This window comes from Vanellus vanellus, assembly GCF_965231255.1.
Source record: "Vanellus vanellus genome assembly, chromosome: 1".
Classification (NCBI taxonomy): Eukaryota; Metazoa; Chordata; class Aves; order Charadriiformes; family Charadriidae; genus Vanellus; species Vanellus vanellus.
In genome coordinates, this window is record NC_138905.1 from 222,023,581 (window position 1) to 222,045,545 (window position 21,965).

The window sequence follows — 21,965 nt, forward strand, 5'->3', positions numbered from 1 at the left end:
TTCCATGATTCTATTTTTTTCTCTTTCTCCTCTTGCAGCCTTCCGCTTTGCTGCGCCTGTGAACTGTTTTGTGCTTTCGAAGGGGAATACAGTCCTCTGCTGTGGTTTTTGTGGCGGGCAGGTTCTGTTTGGGATTGTACCTGTGCACTGGGCATACTGCTGCAGAGCTCGTTATCATCCGGAGTTTCACTGGGTCACTGAAAGCAAATTTGATTGTTTTGTCATATTTTGTAATTTTATACTGGGCAAGAGTCCACCCATAACGAAGGGTGGAAAAGGACCTTTGTTTAGTGGTAAGTTGGCAGTGCTGGGTCAACGGTTGGACTTGATGATCTTAAAGGTCTCTTCAACCAAAACAAAGTTATTCCATTGGTCTCCTCTTCTCTTCTCTCTCTTCTCTCTCTTTCTCTTCTCTTCTCTTCGCTTCTCTCTCTCTTCTCTTCTCTTCTCTCCCTTCTCTCTCTTCTCTTCTTCTTCTTCTTTCTCTCCTTCCCTTCCCTTCCCTTCCCCCTTCCCCTTCCCTTCCCCTTCCCCTTCCCCTTCCCCTTCCCCTTCCCCTTCCCCTTCCCCTTCCCCTTCCCTTCCCTTCCCTTCCCTTCCCTCCTCTCCTCTCCTCTCCTCTCCTCTCCTCTCCTCTCCTCTCCTCTCCTCTCCTCTCCTCTCCTCTCCTCTCCTCTCCTCTCCTCTCCTCTCCTCTCCTCTCCTCTCCTCTCCTCTCCTCTCCTCTCCTCTCTCCTCTCCTCTCCTTCTCCAGATCAAGTAACCACGAAGGGCTTGTTCTGAGTTTAAAAGAGTGTTCTGCAAGTCATACCCTGAAGGGTATAATGCTGCATTACACAGTGCTGAGGACACCGAAGCACCTTCAGGACACGACGTGTCTGAATAAATGCGCGTTGGGCTGAGTTTCGGGAGGTCTGGGGTGCTTCTCAGCCCTGCCAGCGGCTCGCTGTTCTCGACATTCCTCTCTTCCCTCCATCCTTTACCGCGTCCCTCTGCCCAGCCAGCTCCTGGAGGCAGGTCGCTTACTGCTGGTGCCCGAGGACACAGCGACGGGGGACGTGTATTTAACAGATGGGCAGACGTGGTGCTGAGGGACATGGTTTGGTGGTGGGTTTGGCAGTGTTGGGTTGATGGTTGGACTCGATGATGTTAAAAGTCCCTTCCAATCTCGACGAGTCTATGATTCTGTGGCGCGGCACCCCTGGGAGCGCACCGCTTCCCACCACGTCCCGGCCCCCTCAGAGCAGCCGGGAACAGCCCTTAGGCGGAAAAATCGGGAGCAGGACAAATGTCCGGCGCTTTCTTCTTTCTGAGCTAATTCCCGCTGCGATTCAGCAGTGAGTTCATGTTTTCGTAGAACTGCTCACGGCAGCTCCAGCCCCTCGCGCCCCATTCCCCGCCGAAGGGCGGCTCGGTGCCCGTCGCTGCCTGTGCGTAACGCGCGGTGATCCTGCCACGTCCACGTCGGTTTATATTTATTATCGAAGTTGAGTCAGGTGACTGAATAAATTCGCATTGGTCATCTTTGTCGTGCCAGTCTCAGCCCTCGCCCCAGGGTGGTCTGACCGCCCAGGCACCAGCAGGAATCCCGGGGATGCCCTTGGACAGCTTGCCGCCCCTGGGCGCGCTGACCGCTTGCTCTCCTTAAAATCCTTTGTTTTCAGCGTTTAAGTCATTATTTGTCCCCGAGGAGCCTTTTCCGTGTAACAGCGTGCTGCTTAGTGCGGGACTCCGAGGCTCCCGCGCGTCGGAGATGCCTCTGCCCGGAGCAGATCCCGTGTTCCACCCGGCCGGCGACGGCGCTGCCCCAGCTCGGGACGGCAAGGCTTTCTGCCCAAAAAGTCGTGCTGACTTTTCCTCTTAACGTGTTTTCTTCCACGTGTCTGCTGCCGTGTTTCCTTCTACAAGTGTTCTTCACAGATGGGTCTCACGTTTGCTGCCTTCTGCTCTCGTCCCGTAGCGGGTGTGACAAGCCATGAGTCGTCAGCGCTGGTGGGTAATTTGGTGTTTGGGCTCCCCCTGACCTCCTCGGTGACAAGTCTCCGGGCCCGGCAATTGTTAACGCCCGGTAATGCTTTCAAACCGTTTCTGCTCACTCTTCGGCTTGAGGCTGTCCCCGCGGTGTGTCCCTGCGGGAGGTTTGGCGTGGGAGCCTTCCGTGGGGACGGGGTGCGTCGCCTCGAGCCCTCCCGCTTCTCCGTGGTCCCCCGTGGAAACAGCCCCTCTGGCTCACTCCCACCTCCTGGTACGGCTAAAAAGAGCTCCTGGTTTCCGTTCCTGACATGAGGGCTTCGTTTAAATCCTTTTTCACCTGTTTTTTTTTTCCATTTAACTTGCCAGAGTAAAGGCTCCGTAGTGTTTTCCTCATCTGGACGCATCTTCCGGGCCTCGAAGGATGGGGAGGCGCTTTATTCTTAAGATCCTAACTTTTCTCATTATAAAGCCCTTCCGATGCGTAGCATGGCGTTCCTCAGCCTTTAACGCCCACCTCTCTGCATTGTTCTGCTGGTGGGCTGCTGCTTTGTCTCTGGCGAGACCCCTCTGCTCCTCTTTCGGAACATAGCTCCTCGGCAACGGGTTCCTCCTCGGGTTCGGCTTGCACCGCCGTTGAGCGCCAGCGCGTGTCCCACTGGGGCGCGGGGCTCAGGAGCTGAGGGTTTGGGCAAAACCTTTCGCTCGGTCCAAGGCTGAATTCCGACTTGCTTCTGCTCCGGTGAGCTGTCGGACTGCTTCCTTCCTGAACCGCCTCTTCGGCTCTGGTTCTTCCCAGTTTACCGATGTATCGGTACCGCAGTTTTTAGCCTTGCAGTCCCCGCACGGGTTTTTGGTGCGTTACGATGTCCTTCAGTCCCTCGGAGGAGTGAGCCTTCCACTGCATTTTCCCCGCTCAGTCGGGACTTTTCGTTGTCTACAAATTCTGTGCCACTGGCTCGCGCAGTCGACTTACTTCTTTTTGTCTCCAGTCTTTTATACCTGACATCACTGCTACGGCAGTGGGACTTACTCCTTCGCTGCACTGGAGTGTGCGCTGGCGTTAAGGAAGGACATGGAGAGACGTGGAGCTGCTGGAGCAGGGCCAGAGGGGGCCCCGGAGCTGCTGGGAGGGCTGGAGCCCCTCTGCTGGGAGGACAGGCTGGGAGAGGTGGGGGGGTCAGCCTGGAGAGGAGAAGGCTCCGGGGAGACCTCCGAGCCCCTTCCAGTGCCTAAAGGGGCTCCAGGAGAGCTGGGGGGGGCTCTGGGTCAGGGAGGGGAGCCGTGGGACGAGGGGGAACGGTTTGACACTGACAGAGGGGACATTGAGACGAGGTATTAGGAAGAAATTTTTCATTGTGATGGTGGTGAGCCCCTGGCGGAGGGTGCCCCGAAAAGCTGTGGCTGCCCCATCCCTGGAGGTGTTCAAGGCCAGGTTGGACGGGGCTGGGAGCAACCTGGGCTGGGGGGAGGTGGCCCTGCCCGGGGCAGGGGGTGGCACTGGGTGGTCTTCAAGGTCCCTTCTCACCCAAACCATTCGGTGATTCAATGATTCTATGATTTTCTATCTCCTTTCTTCCTCCCTGTTACTTTCTTATGCAATTTCTTCAACTCAGTGGCAGTACTCTGCATGTGCGTGTGTGTGTGTGCACAGCGGCAGCTGCGGATGGAGGAGTCAGGGGCTCGGGAGCTCACGGCTGCTCACCGCAGTCCCGATGTACACTGAGCATTTACTCCTGTGGAGAGTGATGTTTTCACTGGGGGCACCAAAGGCAGAATTGGCCTCAGCGTGCTCATAGGCTGCGATGGTTTGATCTCATATCCTCTCGTATCCAGGGTAGTTAGCAAACGCCACCACGTGAGAGCGAAGGGGCGGATTCGTTCGATGCAGCCGTAGGTCCTGGGCAAGAGGTGAAGGTCTTTGCCCAACGAGTGGAGCAGCACCCTGTAACGCGTCTCTTGTGTTTGTTGGGACATCAGGCGGGAAAAGGGTGGTGGGACCACAGGCCGGCGTGGCTGCGTTCATATTAATGTTGTGTGTTAGAAGCTGCTTCCTAAATATGTGTCTTATTGATTTAAAAACAGGTTTATGTTACTGGAAAAAGGGGTGATCATGCTAATTCAATCACTGAAGACTCAGGAGGACACCAGTCTTTTCATATTACTTTAACTAGCCATGCGGAGCAATAATAATGTCATTCCTTGTCAAAGCTGACGGCTGATGACAGTGTGTAATCCCCGGCAGGTGGTACAGGCTGCTCCCTCCTGGTGAATCCCAGACCATGTTGGTGTTTGGAGAGGGGTAACTGCCGCGGCAGATGATTGCATTCAGCGCACGGGAATCATGTCGTTCGTCCCGGTGCTTGTCTGCCGCTCAGAGCCTCCCTGGTTCAGGAGGACCGCCCCTCTCTGCGCCCATCTCCAGCATCCTCAGCAGCAGACCCGTGGTGGCTTTGGGGGATCCAGGCTCTTCTTTCTGGGATTTAGTTCCCTTCACCAGGGGAAACGGTGGACTGGGTCCTGCAGAGTCTGCTGCAGGGACTGAGGTGCTCTCCCAGTTCCCTCCAGCGTGCTGGAGCACACAGCTGGGCAAGCGGAGTGGTGGTGGGTCCAAGGCGGTGGCTTTGGCAGAAGAGGTGCTCATGAAGCTGCTGGAAGAGCTTGGGGTGCTCCTCGGGGCAGGGCAGGGTGATGAAGCCTGCACGGTGCCGGGAGGAGCAGGAATAAGTGCCCTGGAGGTCCATGATCAGAGTACTGCCCGGTGCCCTCACCGTGCCGAGGACCGGCTGAGTGGGCTCAGACCCACCCGGGAGAGGCTCAGACCGGGGCTCATCCCAGGTTTGTCATGGCCGGGGAGCAGCATTGGTCCCGCAGAGGGCTCAGTCCATGCCGACGCGTCAGTGCCACGGGCGAGGGCTGGGCTGGGCGCTCTCCTCACCGGGAAGGGTCTGATGAGGACCTGAATGAGTGGCGGGACCTTGAGGAACCCTTGCTGAAATGGTGTCGTGGTGGCTAGACAACTGCTGCAAGGAGATGTTTGCAAGATCTGGTCGATGTATGAAGTTAGTGGCCGTGCTTGTGGGCGACTGGCGGTGGCTTTACACTGGAGAGAATGGCATTCGGTGGCCTTCATGACTGAAGCTGTACTGTCTTCTGCGCCGGAGACTCGCCCAAGCGCTTGGTTGCCACCTTCACCATAACACATCTTCAGGAAACACGTGAAGGAAGGCAACAAGATGTTGAACATTTTGGTGTCTTGTCTACCATACAGGGCACCACTTCTACCCGGCGCTTGCCATCCTATCTCCTCCTGCCATCCCAACTCCTCCTGCCATCTCCTCCTCCTGCCATCCCATCTCCTCCTGCCACCCCATCTCCTCCTGCCATCCCATCTCCTCCTGCCATCCCATCTCCTCCTGCCATCCCAATCTCCTGCCATCCCCATCTCCTCCTGCCATCCCATCTCCTCCTACCATCTCCTCCTCCTCCTGCCATCCCATCTCTTTCTGCCATCCCATCTCCTCCTGACATCCCCATCTCCTCCTGCCATCTCCTCCTCCTCCTGCCATCCCATCTCCTCCTGCCATCTCCTCCTCCTCCTGCCATCCCATCTCCTCCTGCCATCCCATCTCCTCCTGCCATCCCAATCTCCTGCCATCCCCATCTCCTCCTGCCATCCCATCTCCTCCTACCATCTCCTCCTCCTCCTGCCATCCCATCTCTTTCTGCCATCCCATCTCCTCCTGACATCCCCATCTCCTCCTGCCATCCCATCTCCTCCTGCCATCCCATCTCCTCCTGCCATCTCCTCCTCCTCCTGCCATCCCATCTCCCGCCATCCCATCTCCTCCCTGACGGCAGCGGGGTACCCGGGTACCAGCACCCGCCGTGTCGGGAGCTCTATTGACAGTTATCCAGAATCTGAAGGAATTCAAGACAAATTGTTAAGAGGATGGAGTTAATAAAATTTGAAAAATTGAGGCCTGTCACTCTACTAAACTTTGTTCGATACCGCTGACAGAAACATATTTCCCCAATGAGTGACCTTATGCAGCTGCTCCTGCGACGCGGCGCTGCGCGGGCGCTGGCAGTGAACCGGCGTGCTATTTATCAAATATTATAAGCCGGGGCCTCCTAATATGAGCGGGGAGGTGCGGGAGGAGGCGACGGCCGCGCACAGCCCGAGGTGTCGCCCAGGTGTCCATCTCCAGCTACAGACAGCTTGTGGGAGGTGACAAATTGCCTTCTATTAAGTCTCGGAAGGTTGGCGTCCCCTCCGCCGCCGCTCCAGCCAGCTGCCGGGCTGGGAGAGGGCAGGGGGGCGGTGGGGACGGGGAAGGGGGTCAGGCCGGGGCGCTGACGAACCCCTCGCCGCTTTTACCTTCTATTAGCGAGCAAAGTGACACCGTTATTTATTGCGGCGTAATATTTTATTGCTGCCGGTACTCGGGGTTGGAATCGACCAGTTGCGGGAGTCGGGTTCTATCAATTATTGCAGCAATTAGTCAAGTCGTCAAAGCCATTAACAGGGGGATTAGGCCAATATTGGATAGCCATTATTGATAGATCCGGGGGAAGGGATCAGCCCAACAAACCCGCAGCCTTCATCTGAGATGAGAGGGGGCCTGGCCCGGAGGATGGCGGCGCGTGGGGGAGGCAGAGGAGTTGCCCCCCTCCGCGCCGCCCTGCGCCGCGCCGCGCCGGCCCGCGGTGGGTTTCGGCAGCCGGCAGGGTGGGGGGAGCGCTGCCTTTTTAAAAGATATTGAGTGGCCGGCCTCGGCGGCGGATAATCTCACCTGTCTCCATCATATTCTTTATTTGCCGTGACAAGGCTTGCGATAGAAATTACTCTGTGCCGAATGTTTATGGAGCACATTTTTCATTCTGTAAGCAAATATAGATCCCCGATGCCGACGCTTAGAAATGGCTCATCTCTCCGGCTCCCGCTCGCGGGGCGTCCCGCTCCCTCCCTTCATCTATTCCGATCGCTCCGCGCTCTCGTTGAGCGCGCCGGGTGCTCTGCGCTCCCCTGCGCTCTGCAAGCGGGAGCTGCAGCCCGGTTTGTGCGTCCCGGCTCGCTCCCGCCCTTTCCAGCGGGATGTGGGATGTTTGCCGAGCGCCCGTGCAGAGCTGGGATGCTGTCGCGCTGCCCGGGGTCCTCTTTTCTGGGGGCAGCCTGTCCCTTCCCAGCAGCTTGTCACCGCTGTCCCCTCCAAGCCAGACCTGCTGAGCAGAGCCAGGGGCTCTGGGCTGCTCTCGGGGGGCTCTGGGCTGCTCCTGGGGGGCTCTGGGCTGCTCCCGGGGGGTTCTGGGCTGCTCCCGGGGGGCTCTGGGCTGCTCTCGGGGGGTTCTGGGCTGCTCCTGGGGGGCTCTGGGCTGCTCTCGGGGGGTTCTGGGCTGCTCCCGGGGGGCTCTGGGCTGCTCTCGGGGGGTTCTGGGCTGCTCCCAGGGGGCTCTGGGCTGCTCTCGGGGGGTTCTGGGCTGCTCCCGGGGGGCTCTGGGCTGCTCCCGGGGGGCTCTGGGCTGCTCCCGGGGGGCTCTGGGTTGCTCTCGGGGGTTCTGAACTGCTCCCGGGGGGCTCGGTCACCCCCAGAGCTTGGAGACCCACGGGATGGTCATCTCAAACACCATCTTGAGGGGGTTGAGGCTGATTTGAAGGTCCGTTCTCATAACCTTTGGTGCCTGGTTGGTGACAGCAAGCTGTCCCAGAGCGTACCAGCACCAGTGCCTTCAGCCTTCGAGATGCCTCCTGAGATGCCGCGATGACTCCCGAGACGCCCTGCCTGCGTGGCGGGCCGTTCCCCAGTACCCCTCTCCCGATCTGGGACTGCCCCCTCCGAGATGCCCTCTGTACGCTTCCCATCGCTGCCACTGGGACCAGTCTGCCGCTGCGTGTTGGTCCGTGTCTGGGACGGGGGATGGAGACCTCTCTCCGCGCGAGCTCTGTTCCGGGCGGGTGCCCATCTGACTCCCTCCACTTCAGGCTTTGGGGGTTGTTGACTTTTTTTTTTTTTTTCCTTAAATTAAATGCTGAAGCGGAGTGCGCTTTTCCCCCAGCTGTGGCTTGGGGCGGCAGCTGTTTTGCAGCCCACAGCCATCCCCAGCTCCCGCTCGGAGTGACGGGGAGGACGGGCGGCGTGTCCAATTGGAGCCGTAGTGGTCCCATGTGGCCGCCAGAGGATGGGGAGCGGGTGCTTTTGTGAAGCCCTATTTTCTCCTGGTGACCATGTGCTCTCATCCCCCCCCAGCAGCTCTTCCCTGCCAAGCCGATTGTCGGCAGTGACAATTCCTTTTCTTCTTCCCTGCCCCCCCCCCGCCTGTCACCGCTGGTTGTACATTGTCCCTTTCTCACCCAGATCCCCCCTCGCAGCGAAGGTTGGGAGGGGACGCGGGCGGGGGGCAGGAGATGCGTTTCCTGCTCGTTCTGCCCCAAAACTCAACCCCCATCCCCTGATCTTCTTCCTTTCTTCCCGCCCTCAGGTGCCAACCCCCTGCAGAAGAACGAAATGGGCCACACGCCCCTGGATTACGCCCGCGAAGGGGAGGTCATGAGCCTTCTGAGAGCCGCCGAGACGAAGGTGAGCCCGAGAGCCGGGGCAGCGTTCCTCCCCCTTCCCGCTGCAAGCCCGGGTTTAAGGGAGAGCTGGAGGAGCACCTTCGCACGCCGGCGCCTCCGTGCTTGTTCAGAAGAGGTCCCTGTAAATTAATGACGTGATGCGTACGGGGAGGGGGGGGGGGAAAACACCACTTCTGAAGTCTTTCTAGTGGTGTCCGTGGCTGCGCGCCCTCCTCCACGCTAGCGTGTCTCCCTCGGCGGTGCCCTGCTCAGCGCCGGCGATGCTCTTCTGTAACCCCCTGGCAAAAACGGGGTAAGACCAGGGGGGTGGTTTTACCGTCCTTTCCGAAATTCCTGGGAAAAGGACCGTGTCTGGGAATGCAGAGTCCGGTTGTGAGCCTGGGCTGCGTGCGCTCACGTCTGAGGCAAAAGCCTCCGTTTGCTGCTGTCGGGTTGGGAAATGCCCGTCGCGTCCCTTCGGCCTGGCCGCCGCCGTGGGCGGGCTGCGGCACACCGTGTCCCCTTCCTCCGTCCCCCTTGTAAGGGATGTTAAAGAGGGAAGAGAACCCCGTTTCCCGTCGCGGCTGCAGCAGCCAGCCCCGGGGTGAGCAGAATTGCAGAGCAGCGGGTTATTAGGCAGTGAGTTGGTGGTTGCACATTTGTCCTCTGAGAAGTTGGGCACCTCCCGGTCTGGTCTTTGGGATTTGAACTCGCATGGTGGAAAGCCTGAGGTGGAGAACTTGCCCACAAGCGGAAGACGAAGGTAATTAAAACTGTTGATTGCTGCACTTAGTAGATATTGCCATGAATTAAACCTGCCAGGCAGTCACGGAATGGTCGGGGTTGGAAGGCACCTCTGGAGATCACAGAATCACAGCCTCCCGGACTGGTGGGGGCTGGAAGGGCCCTCTGAAGCCCCCCCAGTGCCACCCCCGCCAGAGCAGGGGCACCTCCAGCAGTGGCACAGGACACCTCCAGGCGGGTTTGGGATGGCTCCCGAGGGGGAGACTCCCCCCCTCTCTGGGCAGCTGTGCCAGTGCTCTGCCGCCCGCATGGGAGAGAAGTTCCTCCTCAGGTTCAGATGGAACTGCCCATGGTCACGTTTGTGCCCGTTCCCTCCTGTCCTGTCACTGGGCACCACTGAACAAAGACTGTTCCCGTCCCCCAGCACCCTCCTGTTAAGGATTTATAAGTGTTGATAAGATCCCCCCTCGGTCTTCTCTTCTCCAGACTAAAGCCCCACGGCCCTCAGCCTTTCCTCATCAGAAGGATGCTCCAGTCCCCTCATCATCTCCGCAGCCCTTTGCTGGACCCTCTCCAGCAGTTCCCTGTCCTTCTTGACCCGGGGAGCCCCGAACTGGGCACAGTGCTCCAGATGTGGCCTCCCCGGGGCAGAGCAGAGGGGGAGGATGACCTCCCTCCACCTGCTGGCCACGCTCTGCTTGATGCCCCCCAGGATGCCATTGGCCTTCTTGGCCACCAGGGCACATCGCTGGCTCGTGGGCACCCTGTTGTCCCCCAGGACTCCCCGGTCCCTTTCACAGAGCTGCTCTCCAGCAGGTCAGTCCCCAACCTCTACTGCTGCGTGGGGTTGTTCCTCCCCAGGTGCAGTGCCCCACACTTGCCCCTGTTGAACTCCATTGGGTTCCTCTCCGCCCAACTCTTGCTGACGAGTGACATTCTCCAGTCAAAGCTGCTGTGCTGCCTGTGCTCACCTCGGGGAACACGTGCTCGAGCGGGAGCTCCAAACCACGTCCCCCAGTGCCATCCCTCTCCTAAGGCGGTGGCCCACCAGCGTTCCTCTTGACGTCTCCATGCTCTGTCACAGCAAAGAAGAGCCCTCTGCAGCTCCTCTGCAGCTCCTCCTGTCAGCCAGAAGCACCGCTCGCTCGCTTGGGCATCTCTCCGAGCAAGTTTTAAGGAAGAAAAGTTGAGAATGAAATAGTTGAAATCTTCAGGAGAAGGAGGTGGTGGCGGGGAATTATCTGCCGGGTAAATGGTCTCTGGAGTCCAGCACCGGGAAGGAAACAGTTCGGAAAGCTGCGTCGGTTTTTACGCTTAACTAATAGATGGGGGAGAGAAAGGAAATATATCTGTAGAGATGTTCCTGATGAAAATGATTGTTCTTGTATATAAAACATCAGAGAGTCACGCCGGCTGGTGATGAATATTCCGCCGGGGGGGATGTGGCGCTCCCGGGGTTGCATCCGCCCCAGTATCTGCGTTCCGCCGAGAGTCTTTGAGAATTTATTGCTCATTTTAGTCTCTGCTAGAGAATGAATTGGCGGAGCTGTTACTGGATGGGCACATCCCATAGATTTTATTTACATATCCTTGTGACAGAATAACAAGGAGTTTTCATATGTATTTTTAATTTATTTTTTATTTCCTTTATTCTTAAAAAACAAAACAAAACAAAACAAAACCCAAAAAGAATTCTGCGTGTGCTTTCCCCGCGCTGAACCACCCTTTGCCTGGTGTTCAGGACTCCTGAGTGGGTTCGCGGGGAAGGCTCTGGTGGGGGTTCCATAAGCTGTCCCCTATTTAGGGCCAAACGGAGGGGAGCGACCCTCGGAACTGGTGTCTGCTGTGGGTCACGGGAGGGGAAACAGCCCCGGGACGGAGCTCAGCTCTGCCACGGCTCTTTGCCGTTCAGCTCCTCCTCCCCCCCCTATACTGGGCCCACTCAGATCCATCCAGTGGTCTCTCCTGTCTCCACCGGTGGCTGCCAAAGGGCTTCAAAGGAGCGTTTCGGCGCAGGACGAGGACGCGGTCGCCCTCGGCCCAGGCTCCCTTCTGGCAGCGGCGGTGTGAGGACCTCCCGAACTGGAGCTGGTGTCCCCCCCGCCCTGCGGATCCGCCTTGGGTGGACCTTTCAAAGACAGCAAGCCTCCAGCTCAGGCTGAGCCCGCTTTTTCCGTCCGCCGCGTCCGCGGGTTGTTGGTTTAAGCATATTTTAGGAGGAAAACGTCTCTTTTGGTTGTTTGCAGACTGCGGGTTCGTTGAGCCGCACGCAGCCCTGTGCGCGGAGCCGGGGCGGGGAAAGCTGATTTGATGCTTTCTGTAAACCCGGGAGACGGCGTTCGCCCTTCCCCGAACCCCAAAGGCTGAGTGACGTCCCTGCCGCGTCCCGCCGTTTGTCATCCTGCTTTCCGTTAGTCCTTTAGCTCCCTTTTCCCGTAAGGCGAGAGACACCGTCCCCTCCGCGTCGGCGGGTTTGCTGCCGAGGTTTGGCTCTGCCGGTGCCGTGCTTCTGAACCTCCTCCCGCCGAATACGTCCCCGTCGATGCAGCCGTGCTCGGGAGGGTAACCGGTAACGAAAGCCGGTGAACACGGCTGCCGTGCTGTTGTTATCTCGCGGTGGGCTCTGCCAAAGCGCGGGTAAGAGTTATTCAAAATTAACGTTTTGGCATCTCTTCTTCAAAATTAACATTTTGGCATCACGAGTCCCTCTTCGCCCGGGTGAGCGCAGACGTTCGGTCACATTCAACGCGAGAGCAGAGTACCACTCCCCACGTGCCCTTCAGAGGAGGTAACGCCGCTGCAATCCGCTTCAGCGCCGGTGGTGTGCCGTAGGAGTTCCGTCAGGAGAACCGAAGATCCGTTGTCAGGGGGTGAGGACGCCGCCCCACTGACACCGCGTCACACCGCAAACCGGGAATGGGCCTTGCTTTCTCCGGCTGCTGGTTTCCTCACCACCAATGCTGGTCGCACGCAAACGAGGATGAAATGTCCAGCAGAAATGCCTGGCAGGAGCGAGAGCCGGGTCAGATGTGGGGCTCCAGCTGCCCCTGGTAGCAAGGTAGCAGGGAGGAGGTGGGAGGAGCTGCCCGTGTACTTATGCAGGAGGACGGAGTCATGGAATCACGGAAGGTTTGGGTTGGAAGGAACCTTGAAGACCACCCAGTGCCACCCCCTGCCCTGGGCAGGGCCACCCCCCCCCAGCCCAGGTCGCTCCCAGCCCCGTCCAACCCGGCCTTGAGCACCTCCAGGGATGGGGCAGCCACAGCTTCTCGGGGCACCCTGCGCCAGGGGCTCACCACCCGCACAGGCAATAATTTCTTCCCCATATCTCATCTCAATCTCTCCTCTGTCAGTGTCAAACCGTTCCCCCTCATCCCACGGCTCCCCTCCCTGACCCAGAGTCCCCCCCCAGCTCTCCTGGAGCCCCTTTAGGCACTGGAAGGGGCTCGGAGGTCTCCCCGGAGCCTTCTCTTCTCCAGGCTGACCCCCCCCACCTCTCCCAGCCTGTCCTCCCAGCAGAGGGGCTCCAGCCCTCCCAGCATCTCCGGGGCCCCCTCTGGCCCCGCTCCACCAGCTCCATGTCTCTCCTGTGCTGAGGCCCCCGAGCTGGAGGCAGCACTGGGGGGGGTCTCCCCAGAGCAGAGCAGAGCGCAGCAGAGGGGCACAGTCCCCCCTCGCCCCGCTGGCCACGCTGCGGGGGATGGGTGGAAGAGGAATGAGTGGAAGCTTGTGTCTCGCGTAAAGCCCAAGGTTAGTGGGGCTTTTTGTCGCGGGTTGTATCCCAGACTGATCTGCACTATGTTTTTCTCGGTGGGTTTTTCTCTTTCTGGTGTCCCCCGCTCAGTGCGGGCTGTGGCGGCTGCTCGGGGTGCCCCGGGCCGGCAGCGTGGCCTGACTGCGGGGTGCCTGGTGGCCCTGCAGCTCCGCCGAGGAGATGGCATGTGGGAGGACAGGTCTCTGCGGAAGGTCCCGAGCAGAAAGCCATAGCGGGAGAGCTTGGGAAAAGCACCGTACCTGGTGCTTTTTACCCATGAAAGGCACTTCCTTCCCACCCAGGGCTTTTTACAGTGTTGGTTTTCCCAGGAGGGAGGAGAGGGTGTTGCAGCAGACGGCTGTCCCCCCTCCCGCTCTTCATCTTCCCACCTCTCCATAAAGCCGCGCGGAGCGCTCGATATCCTGACAACACAGATCACCTTCCCTGCACCTGAGGAAAGGCAGGAGAGGAGGGAGGAAGAAAGGATTTGTCAAGATATATGGGAAGACGCAGATATATGGGAAGACGCAGACGGATGGGGAGACGCAGACGGATGGCGGTCGCGGTGCCCTACGCCCGGTGCTGTACACAGAGCCCGGGGGAGATCGCCACAGACGCGTCAATGTCTGTCCCGCAGCGCCGTTCCGCTGGGATCCGCGGGGAAGTTATTGCTCCATATGAGGCATCAGGGCTGGTGGCATCTCTCCGGTACACGCGGGGCTGATAGCACCAGCCAAAATTGGATGGTTTGCTATTTTATTTTTTTTTTTAACTTCTGTCAGAGTCAATACTAGCCCAGGAAACTCTGGCAAGCTGGTGGGGGGTTTGATCCGCTCGGCTCTGGGGGCAGGATCCTGCTGCTGCTTCTGCGACCGCTTTCTGGCGTTGTTCGATGTGTCTCCCCTTCAGGGAGGCGGTTTAAATGATGGAGAGCTGTTTACGTGCATTAAATTCCTCACTCGCAAACCCTGTCTGCTCCACGTGCCGTCCTCCGCTGCGTTCTGGCTCTGCGGGAGGGTCATTTCCAGAGCAGTGATTTCACCGGTGAGATGGCCGACCTCTGCTTGTGGTGGGGAAAGGAGCTCAGCAGAAAGTTTTGCAGCATTTTCTAAAAGTCACAGAATCACAGAAGGGTTTGGGTTGGAAGCGACCATTAAAGACCATCTTGTTTCAACCTCCCTGCCCCGGGCAGGGCCACCTCCCCCCAGCCCAGGTCGCTCCCAGCCCCGTCCAACCCGGCCTTGAACACCTCCAGGGATGGGGCAGCCACAGCTTCTCAGGGCACCCTGCGCCAGGGGCTCAGCGCCCGCACAGCCAACAATTTCCTCCTAATATCTAACCTAAATCTCCCCTCTTTCAGTGTAAAACCGTTCCCCCTCGTCCCACGGCTCCCCTCCCCGATCCAGAGTCCCCCCCCAGCTCTCCTGGAGCCCCTTTAGGCACTGGAAGGGGCTCGGAGGTCTCCCCGGAGCCTTCTCTTCTCCAGGCTGACCCCCCCACCTCTCCCAGCCTGTCCTCCCAGCAGAGGGGCTCCAGCCCTCCCAGCAGCTCCGGGGCCCCCTCTGGCCCCGCTCCACCAGCTCCATGTCTCTCCTGTGCTGAGGCCCCCGAGCTGGAGGCAGCACCGCAGCAATAAGCGAGCTCGTTAACAGGTTAAGAGCTCATTAGGGAACTTGAGCAGTGTCTACGCTCCCTCTGTGTCACCGTCACACCGGGTCTGGTGTTCCCATGAGCTGCACAGCCGGTTCCCGAGTGCTGCCCCGGCGCAGCAGCTCACCCGCTCCTCTCCCTTCCCGCTCCCCCCATCCCTCATCCCCGGCAGAGCCAGAAATCCCTTTTTAGTTGGACTGGTGCTTCCAGACCGAGCTCCGGCGGTTCCCAGTGCCGGGGAGCAGCACCGGGTGGCAGACAGATACCCATGAAGGGCTTTGCGGTCCTCGGGGATGGGGGGGAACCACGTTCATACCCGTTGCTCCTGTTGTGGCTCTGATCCCAACGTTTTCTTCCCTCCCACAGTTCCAGGAGGAGCAGCGCAGGAGGGAGGTGGAGGAACGCCGGAGGTTTCCGTTGGAGCAACGGCTAAAAGAGCACATCATCGGCCAGGAGAGCGCCATAGCGACGGTGGGAGCAGGTAGGACCCCCTCGCCCGCCGCCCGCTCTGCCCTCAAACCCTCATCCTGCCTCCGAGCAGCCTCCGAGCTTGGCGGGGGGAGTCGCGGTGAGGTCCGGCAGGTCTTTCTCAGCTCTGAGCGGGAAGGCTGGCTGCTGGTGGCCAGAGGGGCCGCTCCAGCTGCAGCAGCACCAGCCGGTCCTTTCTTCCCGGGCGCTGGAGCGAGGTTCGGGATGGTTTCTCCCCGGACTGAGCGCGGTGGCTCGAAGGTGGAAGCTGCTCACAGAGACGGCCACCGCGCGCCTCGCCGCACGCGGGCGGCGCTCAGATGAATGCGGTGGCTGAACCCGGCGCCACTGGAACATGGAGCTACGTTTTTATGAGACCATTTGTCTTAAGAGTATCGCTCGTTAACAGTTTTCCAGCAGTTTTGTACAGCTTGAGGTACAGAAGCCCCTCACACACGGCCGCTTTGGGGAATTTCTCTGTATCCGTTACAGAGTTGGGGCTTCATTCCATGTAAAATAGGAGCGCATACTTCAGCCGCGCTTTCCTGGCCCCGTGGGCGAGATCAGATGGGAGGCAGTGTACTGTCACCGGGACCGGAGCATAGGGAGCTTTAGCAGGACAAATACAGGGTGGTACTTCCCCGCTCCACTCTCCGAAAGTCCCAACCGTCAGCAAGCCCCGAGTACCCTCAGCCGGGAGTGACATCTTTGTGTGCCACAGCCCTCCAGAGATTTTTCTTCCATGAGTCTGTCCGAGTGTCCGTTGGATCTCCTGTAGGCGTCCGGCCTCTGCCGCATCCTTGCGTGGCTAGTGAAGAAACCGACCCTTTTATTCATTTTAAATCTGCCTCCTGATAGTTTCGCCCGGTTCTTGTGTCAAACAAAGCGTTTGCTGCTGAGGAAGCGGTTGCTCAGCCCGAACAGCTGCGGTTATGGCACAAAGCTCTCGTAACAGACTGGTTTCGGTGGGAGTTCAGAGCCTGGTGCTCCTCTCCGGTCCGCAGGGACTGACATCTGGAGCTCTGGGGTGCGGTTGGTGGCGGTTAGTGGTACGGCCAACCGCACCCCGGGCTGCATCCCCCGCAGCGTGGCCAGCAGGGCGAGGGGGGGACTGTGCCCTCTGCTGCGCTCTGCTCTGCTCTGGGGAGACCCCCCCCCAATGCTGCCTCCAGCTCGGGGGCCTCAGCACAGGAGAGACATGGAGCTGGTGGAGCGGGGCCAGAGGGGGCCCCGGAGATGCTGGGAGGGCTGGAGCCCCTCTGCTGGGAGGACAGGCTGGGAGAGGTGGGGGGGTCAGCCTGGAGAAGAGAAGGCTCCGGGGAGACCTGAGAGCCCCTTCCAGTGCCTAAAGGGGCTCCAGGAGAGCTGGGGGGGGACTCTGGATCAGGGAGGGGAGCCGTGGGACGAGGGGGAACGGTTTGACACTGACAGAGGGGAGATTGAGATGAGATGTGAGGAAGAACTTCTTGGCTGTGGGGGCAGTGAGCCCCTGGCGCGGGGTGCCCCGAGAAGCTGTGGCTGCCCCATCCCTGGAGGTGTTCAAGGCCGGGTTGGACGGGGCTGGGAGTGACCTGGGCTGGGGGGAGGTGGCCCTGCCTGGGGCAGGAGTTTGGAACAAGATGATCTTTAAGGTCCCTTCCACCCAACCCATTCTATGATTCCATGATTCTAAGATAGCTGGGCTTTGGGGAGGGTGGGATGGATGGTCGCTAACAGAAGGGTTATTTGCCTCCTGAGCTCTTTCCATCCCCACCTTTCTGGAGGTGTTGCCAGGAAATACTGACGATAACGTTAACACAAACCCTTCTGCAGCAGCGTGTCCCCATGACATTCCCTGGTTTATCCGTCAGCCCTTATGGACATGAGGGGACACCGTCCTCTCCACTGTATCCACTGCTGAGAGAGGAGTGCCGCAGGCGGCGCCTCCTGAAGGGACTGCGCTGTACGGCGCGTTGCCTTTACTCGTCTGCTTCTGCTGGTCTCGGTCTGAAAAGCCGCGTTAGTTGTCTGTGATTTGGGAAAACACGCGGTGGCCCGTGGCTGTGAGCCCATCGCAATTAGCGCCAGCCTGGGCTATTTCGTTAGCTGGCGGTTCCTTGCCTGGGTCCGCCGAAAGCCCTCGCTCAAAGGAGGGTGCTGGTGCCTTTTTCTGGAGGTGTTTTTCCTGCGCTTCGAATTCTAAGTTTTCACCGTTTTAAAAAAAAAAATTAAATTAAATAAGCCCAGGGAATAAGTGGGGAGTCTGTCCTCTTGTGGCTGTGGTGGAACCGTACAAGTTGGGAGGAAAAGGTAAATGGTTTTCCTCAGAGCAGGGCATGGAGCTGGGGACAAAAACAGAGCAGCGTTTCGGCACATGCGCCAGAAGGGAAACCACGAGTTTCGGGTGAGCGCAGACAGTTGCTCTGAGCATAACTTCGTCATGTTCATCAATTAGGCTCTTTGAGGCGAAAGGGTGTTGGGCATGTGTGGAGCAGAGGGGGACGGTGCCTGGCTGTGGGTTAGCCTGGGAACGGCTCTCGTCTCCCTGCAAACCTTGCTGGGCTGGTACCGCCACGGCTCCGGCAGCAGCGCCCGGCACAGCCGGTGCCCGCGGCTCAGCCTGGCTCTGCAGAGAGCGTGGATGCGGCACCCGCGGCTCTGAGCCGCCCGCTCTGCTCCGAACTCTGGTTCCAACTCTCTGAGCTCTGCCCTTGCTCTGCCCGTGGGCAACAGCCAGGCTCCATCTGTCCATCCTTGGGCTCCATCCATGCTGGGCTCCATCCATCCTGAGCCAGGCTCCATCAGTCCCTGGGCTCCGTCCATCCTGGGTTCTGTCCATCCTGGGCTCTGTCCATCCTGAGCTCCATCCATCCTGAGCTCCGTCCATCCCGGGCTCTGTCCATCCCAGGCTCTGTCCATCCCAGCTCCATCCATCCTGAGCTCCGTCCATCCCAGGCTCCGTCCATCCCGGCTCTGTCATTCCTGGGCTCCGTCCATCCCAGGCTCTGTCGCTCCCCAGGCTCCATCCATCCTGGGCTCCATCAGTTCCTGGGCTCTGTCCATCCCGGGCTCTGTCCATCCCCAGTGATGGAGCACTGCACCGCTCCGGCCACCTGCAGGGAAGGGAGAAGGTGGTCGGGCATGGTGGTTCTCCCTGGTGTCGCAGGCGTGGGGTGGTCTCCCAAAACTCAGTGTATTCACGCTGGGCACTAATTTTAAATTTAAAATTTTAAAATTGCCATAAGGTGATCGGGCCTCCAGCAATCCAGGCTGGGTTCGATTTGACGGTCCAAAGGCTCTGCATCCCCCGCAACGTGGCCAGCGGGGCGAGGGGGGGACTGTGCCCCTCTGCTGCGCTCTGCTCTGCTCTGGGGAGACCCCCCCCAGTGCTGCCTCCAGCTCGGGGGCCTCAGCACAGGAGAGACATGGAGCTGGTGGAGCGGGGCCAGAGGAGGCCCCGGAGCTGCTGGGAGGGCTGGAGCCCCTCTGCTGGGAGGACAGGCTGGGAGAGGTGGGGGGGTCAGCCTGGAGAAGGCTCCGGGGAGACCTCCGAGCCCCTTCCAGTGCCTAAAGGGGCTCCAGGAGAGCTGGGGGGGGACTCTGGGTCAGGGAGGGGAGCTGTGGGATGAGGGGGAATGGTTTGACACTGACAGAGGGGAGATTGAGATGAGATATTGGGAAGAAATTCTCGGCTGTGAGGGTGGTGAGCCCCCGGCGCAGGGTGCCCCGAGAAGCTGTGGTGCCCCATCCCTGGAGGTGTTCAAGGCCGGGTTGGACGGGGCTGGGAGCGACCTGGGCTGGGGGGAGGTGGCCCTGCCCAGGGCAGGGGGGTGGAATGAGATGGTCTTTAAGGTCCCTTCCCACCCAAACCGTTCTGTGATTCCATGATTCTATGATGCTGTTAATAATTCCTCGAACCGCCCGTGCATCCCGGTTACTGCCTGTAAATGGGGCAGGGAGGTGCGACGGGGCTGAGCTCTGCGAGCAGCCCCATAAATCCAAGCCCCACAGCGGTGCGGTTGACAAAGAGGAGTGCTGCGGGCGCCGGGAGCCCTGGACGGCGCTCGCTCTGCCCCGCGCGCGCAGCGGCCACCCTGCGCCTTCGGAGAGCGGCTGTGCCTGGGGGCAGCAGCGCCGGCTAATTGGGAAGCTGTGATTAATGGGTAGTGCCTGTTCCTGACACAGGTGGTGTTTGTGCACATTAAAGCGACTGCCTTTATGGAGGTTTCTCTTATTGAATTATAGGGAATGTGCTTGATACCCCCGCAGCCTCGGGATATCAGACCACAAGGTAGCAGGAGCCTCTCCGTCCCCTCCTCCCCCTCTTCCCTTCTGCCCCGTTTTTTGTTGTTTTCCTCCCCCCCTTCCCGTTTTTTGTTGTTTGCTTTTGGGGCGGGTGGATTTAGAGACAGGACTTTTTTCTTCCCGGCACTTCCTATAACTGTTTTTGGTTATTTTTTCGATTCCCAGCCGGTTTTGCTGCCGCTTTTGCGGACTCCACGTGCCTCCTGCCCGGCGCTGGCCGGTGCGGTGTGTTGGCTCGGAGCCTCGCCGCCCACCGCGCCGCGAGATGCACCGAGCCTGGCTGATATGTTTAATTCATAACCGCCGCCTTAATTGAATAATCTGATTTAATCCGTCACTCGGTGCGTGATCCAAACAGTCTCCAGAGGGGCTCGGACCAGAATACAAAGGGAAGGTGCGCTCTGGGGTGGGGTGGTGGGGACGGCCGGGGGCGGCGGCGGCCGGGATGCTCGTACGGAGCTTGCCGCAGCCTGACATCTCTGCCGCAGAGGGGAGAAACCCTCCTCGGGCGCTTCCATGGGGTCTGTCCCGGCCCCGCTGCTCTACAGGGTGCAGGAGAGACGGTGGGGGGACTGTGGGAGGGTGGGTGGTGATTCCCCACAACATCTGGGGAATGGAGGTGGTGGAGCGGGGCCAGAGGAGGCCCCGGAGCTGCTGGGAGGGCTGGAGCCCCTCTGCTGGGAGGACAGGCTGGGAGAGGTGGGGGGGTCAGCCTGGAGAAGAGAAGGCTCCGGGGAGACCTCCGAGCCCCTTCCAGTGCCTAAAGGGGCTCCAGGAGAGGTGGGGGGGGACTCTGGGTCAGGGAGGGGAGCCGTGGGATGAGGGGGAATGGTTTGACACTGACAGAGGGGAGATTGAGACGAGGTATTAGGAAGAACTTCTGGGCTGTGGGGGCGGTGAGCCCCCGGCGCAGGGTGCCCCGAGAAGCTGTGGTGCCCCATCCCTGGAGGTGTTCAAGGCCGGGTTGGACGGGGCTGGGAGCACCCTGGGCTGGGGGGAGGGGGCCCTGCCCGGGGCAGGGGTGGAACTGGGTGGCCTTTAAGGTCCCTTCCACCCAAACCATCCCGTAATTCCATGATCTCCCGGGGCATAAGATTCCTCCCAGTGCCGGGACAGCGCTGGTTGGAGGCAGCTCAGCACTGGTGGAACAACGTTCACCTTCCGCAGGTGGAGGTGTTTGCTTCATTTTAACGAAATCCAACTTAAATATTCCACCCCGTAAGGTATGGGAAGGAAAGGGGCAGGTCGTTCCTGCGCTCCCGGGATCTATCGCCAGCCGGGATGATGCTGCGACCGGCTCAGGCAGCCCAGCAGCTCAGAGGCGGGCGGTTGTGTTCCCAGGGCGCTCTCGCGGCACCGCCGCGCTGGTTCGGGCTCACAGCTCCTTTGCCGCTTCCCTCGGAGACGCAGAGGCAGCGCGGCGAAGCTGCGACCACCAGAAACCATCTCCTGGCCCGGCTTATAAACCAAAGGAGGACGTTTTTTCTGAAAATGTATCTTTCCATGTTGTTTGGCGATGTCCTGTCCTAAATATCATGCCGGAGGCAGAATACCTCTGCTGCGTCGCTACGCGGCGTTTGCCGGGCAGTGGTCACGTAGAGGCGGAGGGTTCAGAAACCACTTTTCCATGCTGGTTTTCTAAACCTTTTTTGGGTTTCAGTGATTTGTTGCAACTCTTCCTGAAGTCGAGGGAGGAGGGAGGAAGGAGAAGTGTTGATTTTTTTTTTTTTTTTAGTGTAGAGGTATTGAATAAAGGGTAGTGCAGAAAATCTCCTTTTTTTAATTATAAAGTTCGGAATTTGGAGTGCGCGGAGCAGTTGCGGGGATGAAATCGAGTGGCGTTTCAAAGCTGAAGGGGAAGGGGTGCGCAGGAGAATCAGCCTGCCCCGGTCCGAGGGAAAACGGGTCTGTTTGGGCCGAGATGATGGGATCCTTCGCAAGTGCTGTATTTCGGTGGCGTTGCCCACGAGTCAGCTCAGCCTTTGCGCGGGAACGGCTCTGGTGCAGTTTGAGGTTCCTCTCCGTCCACCTCCCACCGGCAGCGGGGGGGACCAGCGGCTCTTCGGGGGTGCGGTGGGCGCTGGAGGGCGTCTGCAGAGCCGGGACGGGGCAGAGCCGTCCCAGGGCGGGTACGGACCCGGAGACATCACCCCGCGGTACCCGGAGCCCGGGAGGTCTGAGGAGCGCCGCCGAATGAATTGATTTGATAAATGGACATTTATTACACTCACAAATTGGCTGAAACCAATTTCGGTCACATCAACCCCTGATAACTGCGAGGGTATTGATTTGTGTAAAGTAATACAGTGAATTTATCAGTTCAATAGCGAGCTGAAGGGCCTCTCGGAGACACCGCGCTACCGTTCCGCCGTTACAGATGTACAAAATAAAGTGAGAGCACTGCAGCGACGCTGGAAATGGCTCCAAAGAAGAAGGCCCGGGCGTCATCATCAGCCTCTCGGCTTGCACGCTGGGTCTGAACGTCTTAATGAAATTTCAGCCGAGCGGCGTGACCTGCCTCCTTTTCTTGCTTTATTT

General features: G+C 59.3%; 1 protein-coding gene across 1 annotated transcript in view; it reads left to right on the forward strand.

Annotated features, from left to right (window-relative positions):
- Positions 1–21,965, forward strand: part of CLPB (ClpB family mitochondrial disaggregase) — a 96,620-nt gene that overhangs the window by 51,440 nt on the left and 23,215 nt on the right. Inside the window, exons 6-7 of the mRNA XM_082482009.1 lie at positions 8,452–8,549; positions 15,042–15,156. Coding sequence (XP_082338135.1) covers positions 8,452–8,549; positions 15,042–15,156 — 213 coding nt within the window. The remainder of the gene's footprint in view (positions 1–8,451; positions 8,550–15,041; positions 15,157–21,965) is intronic.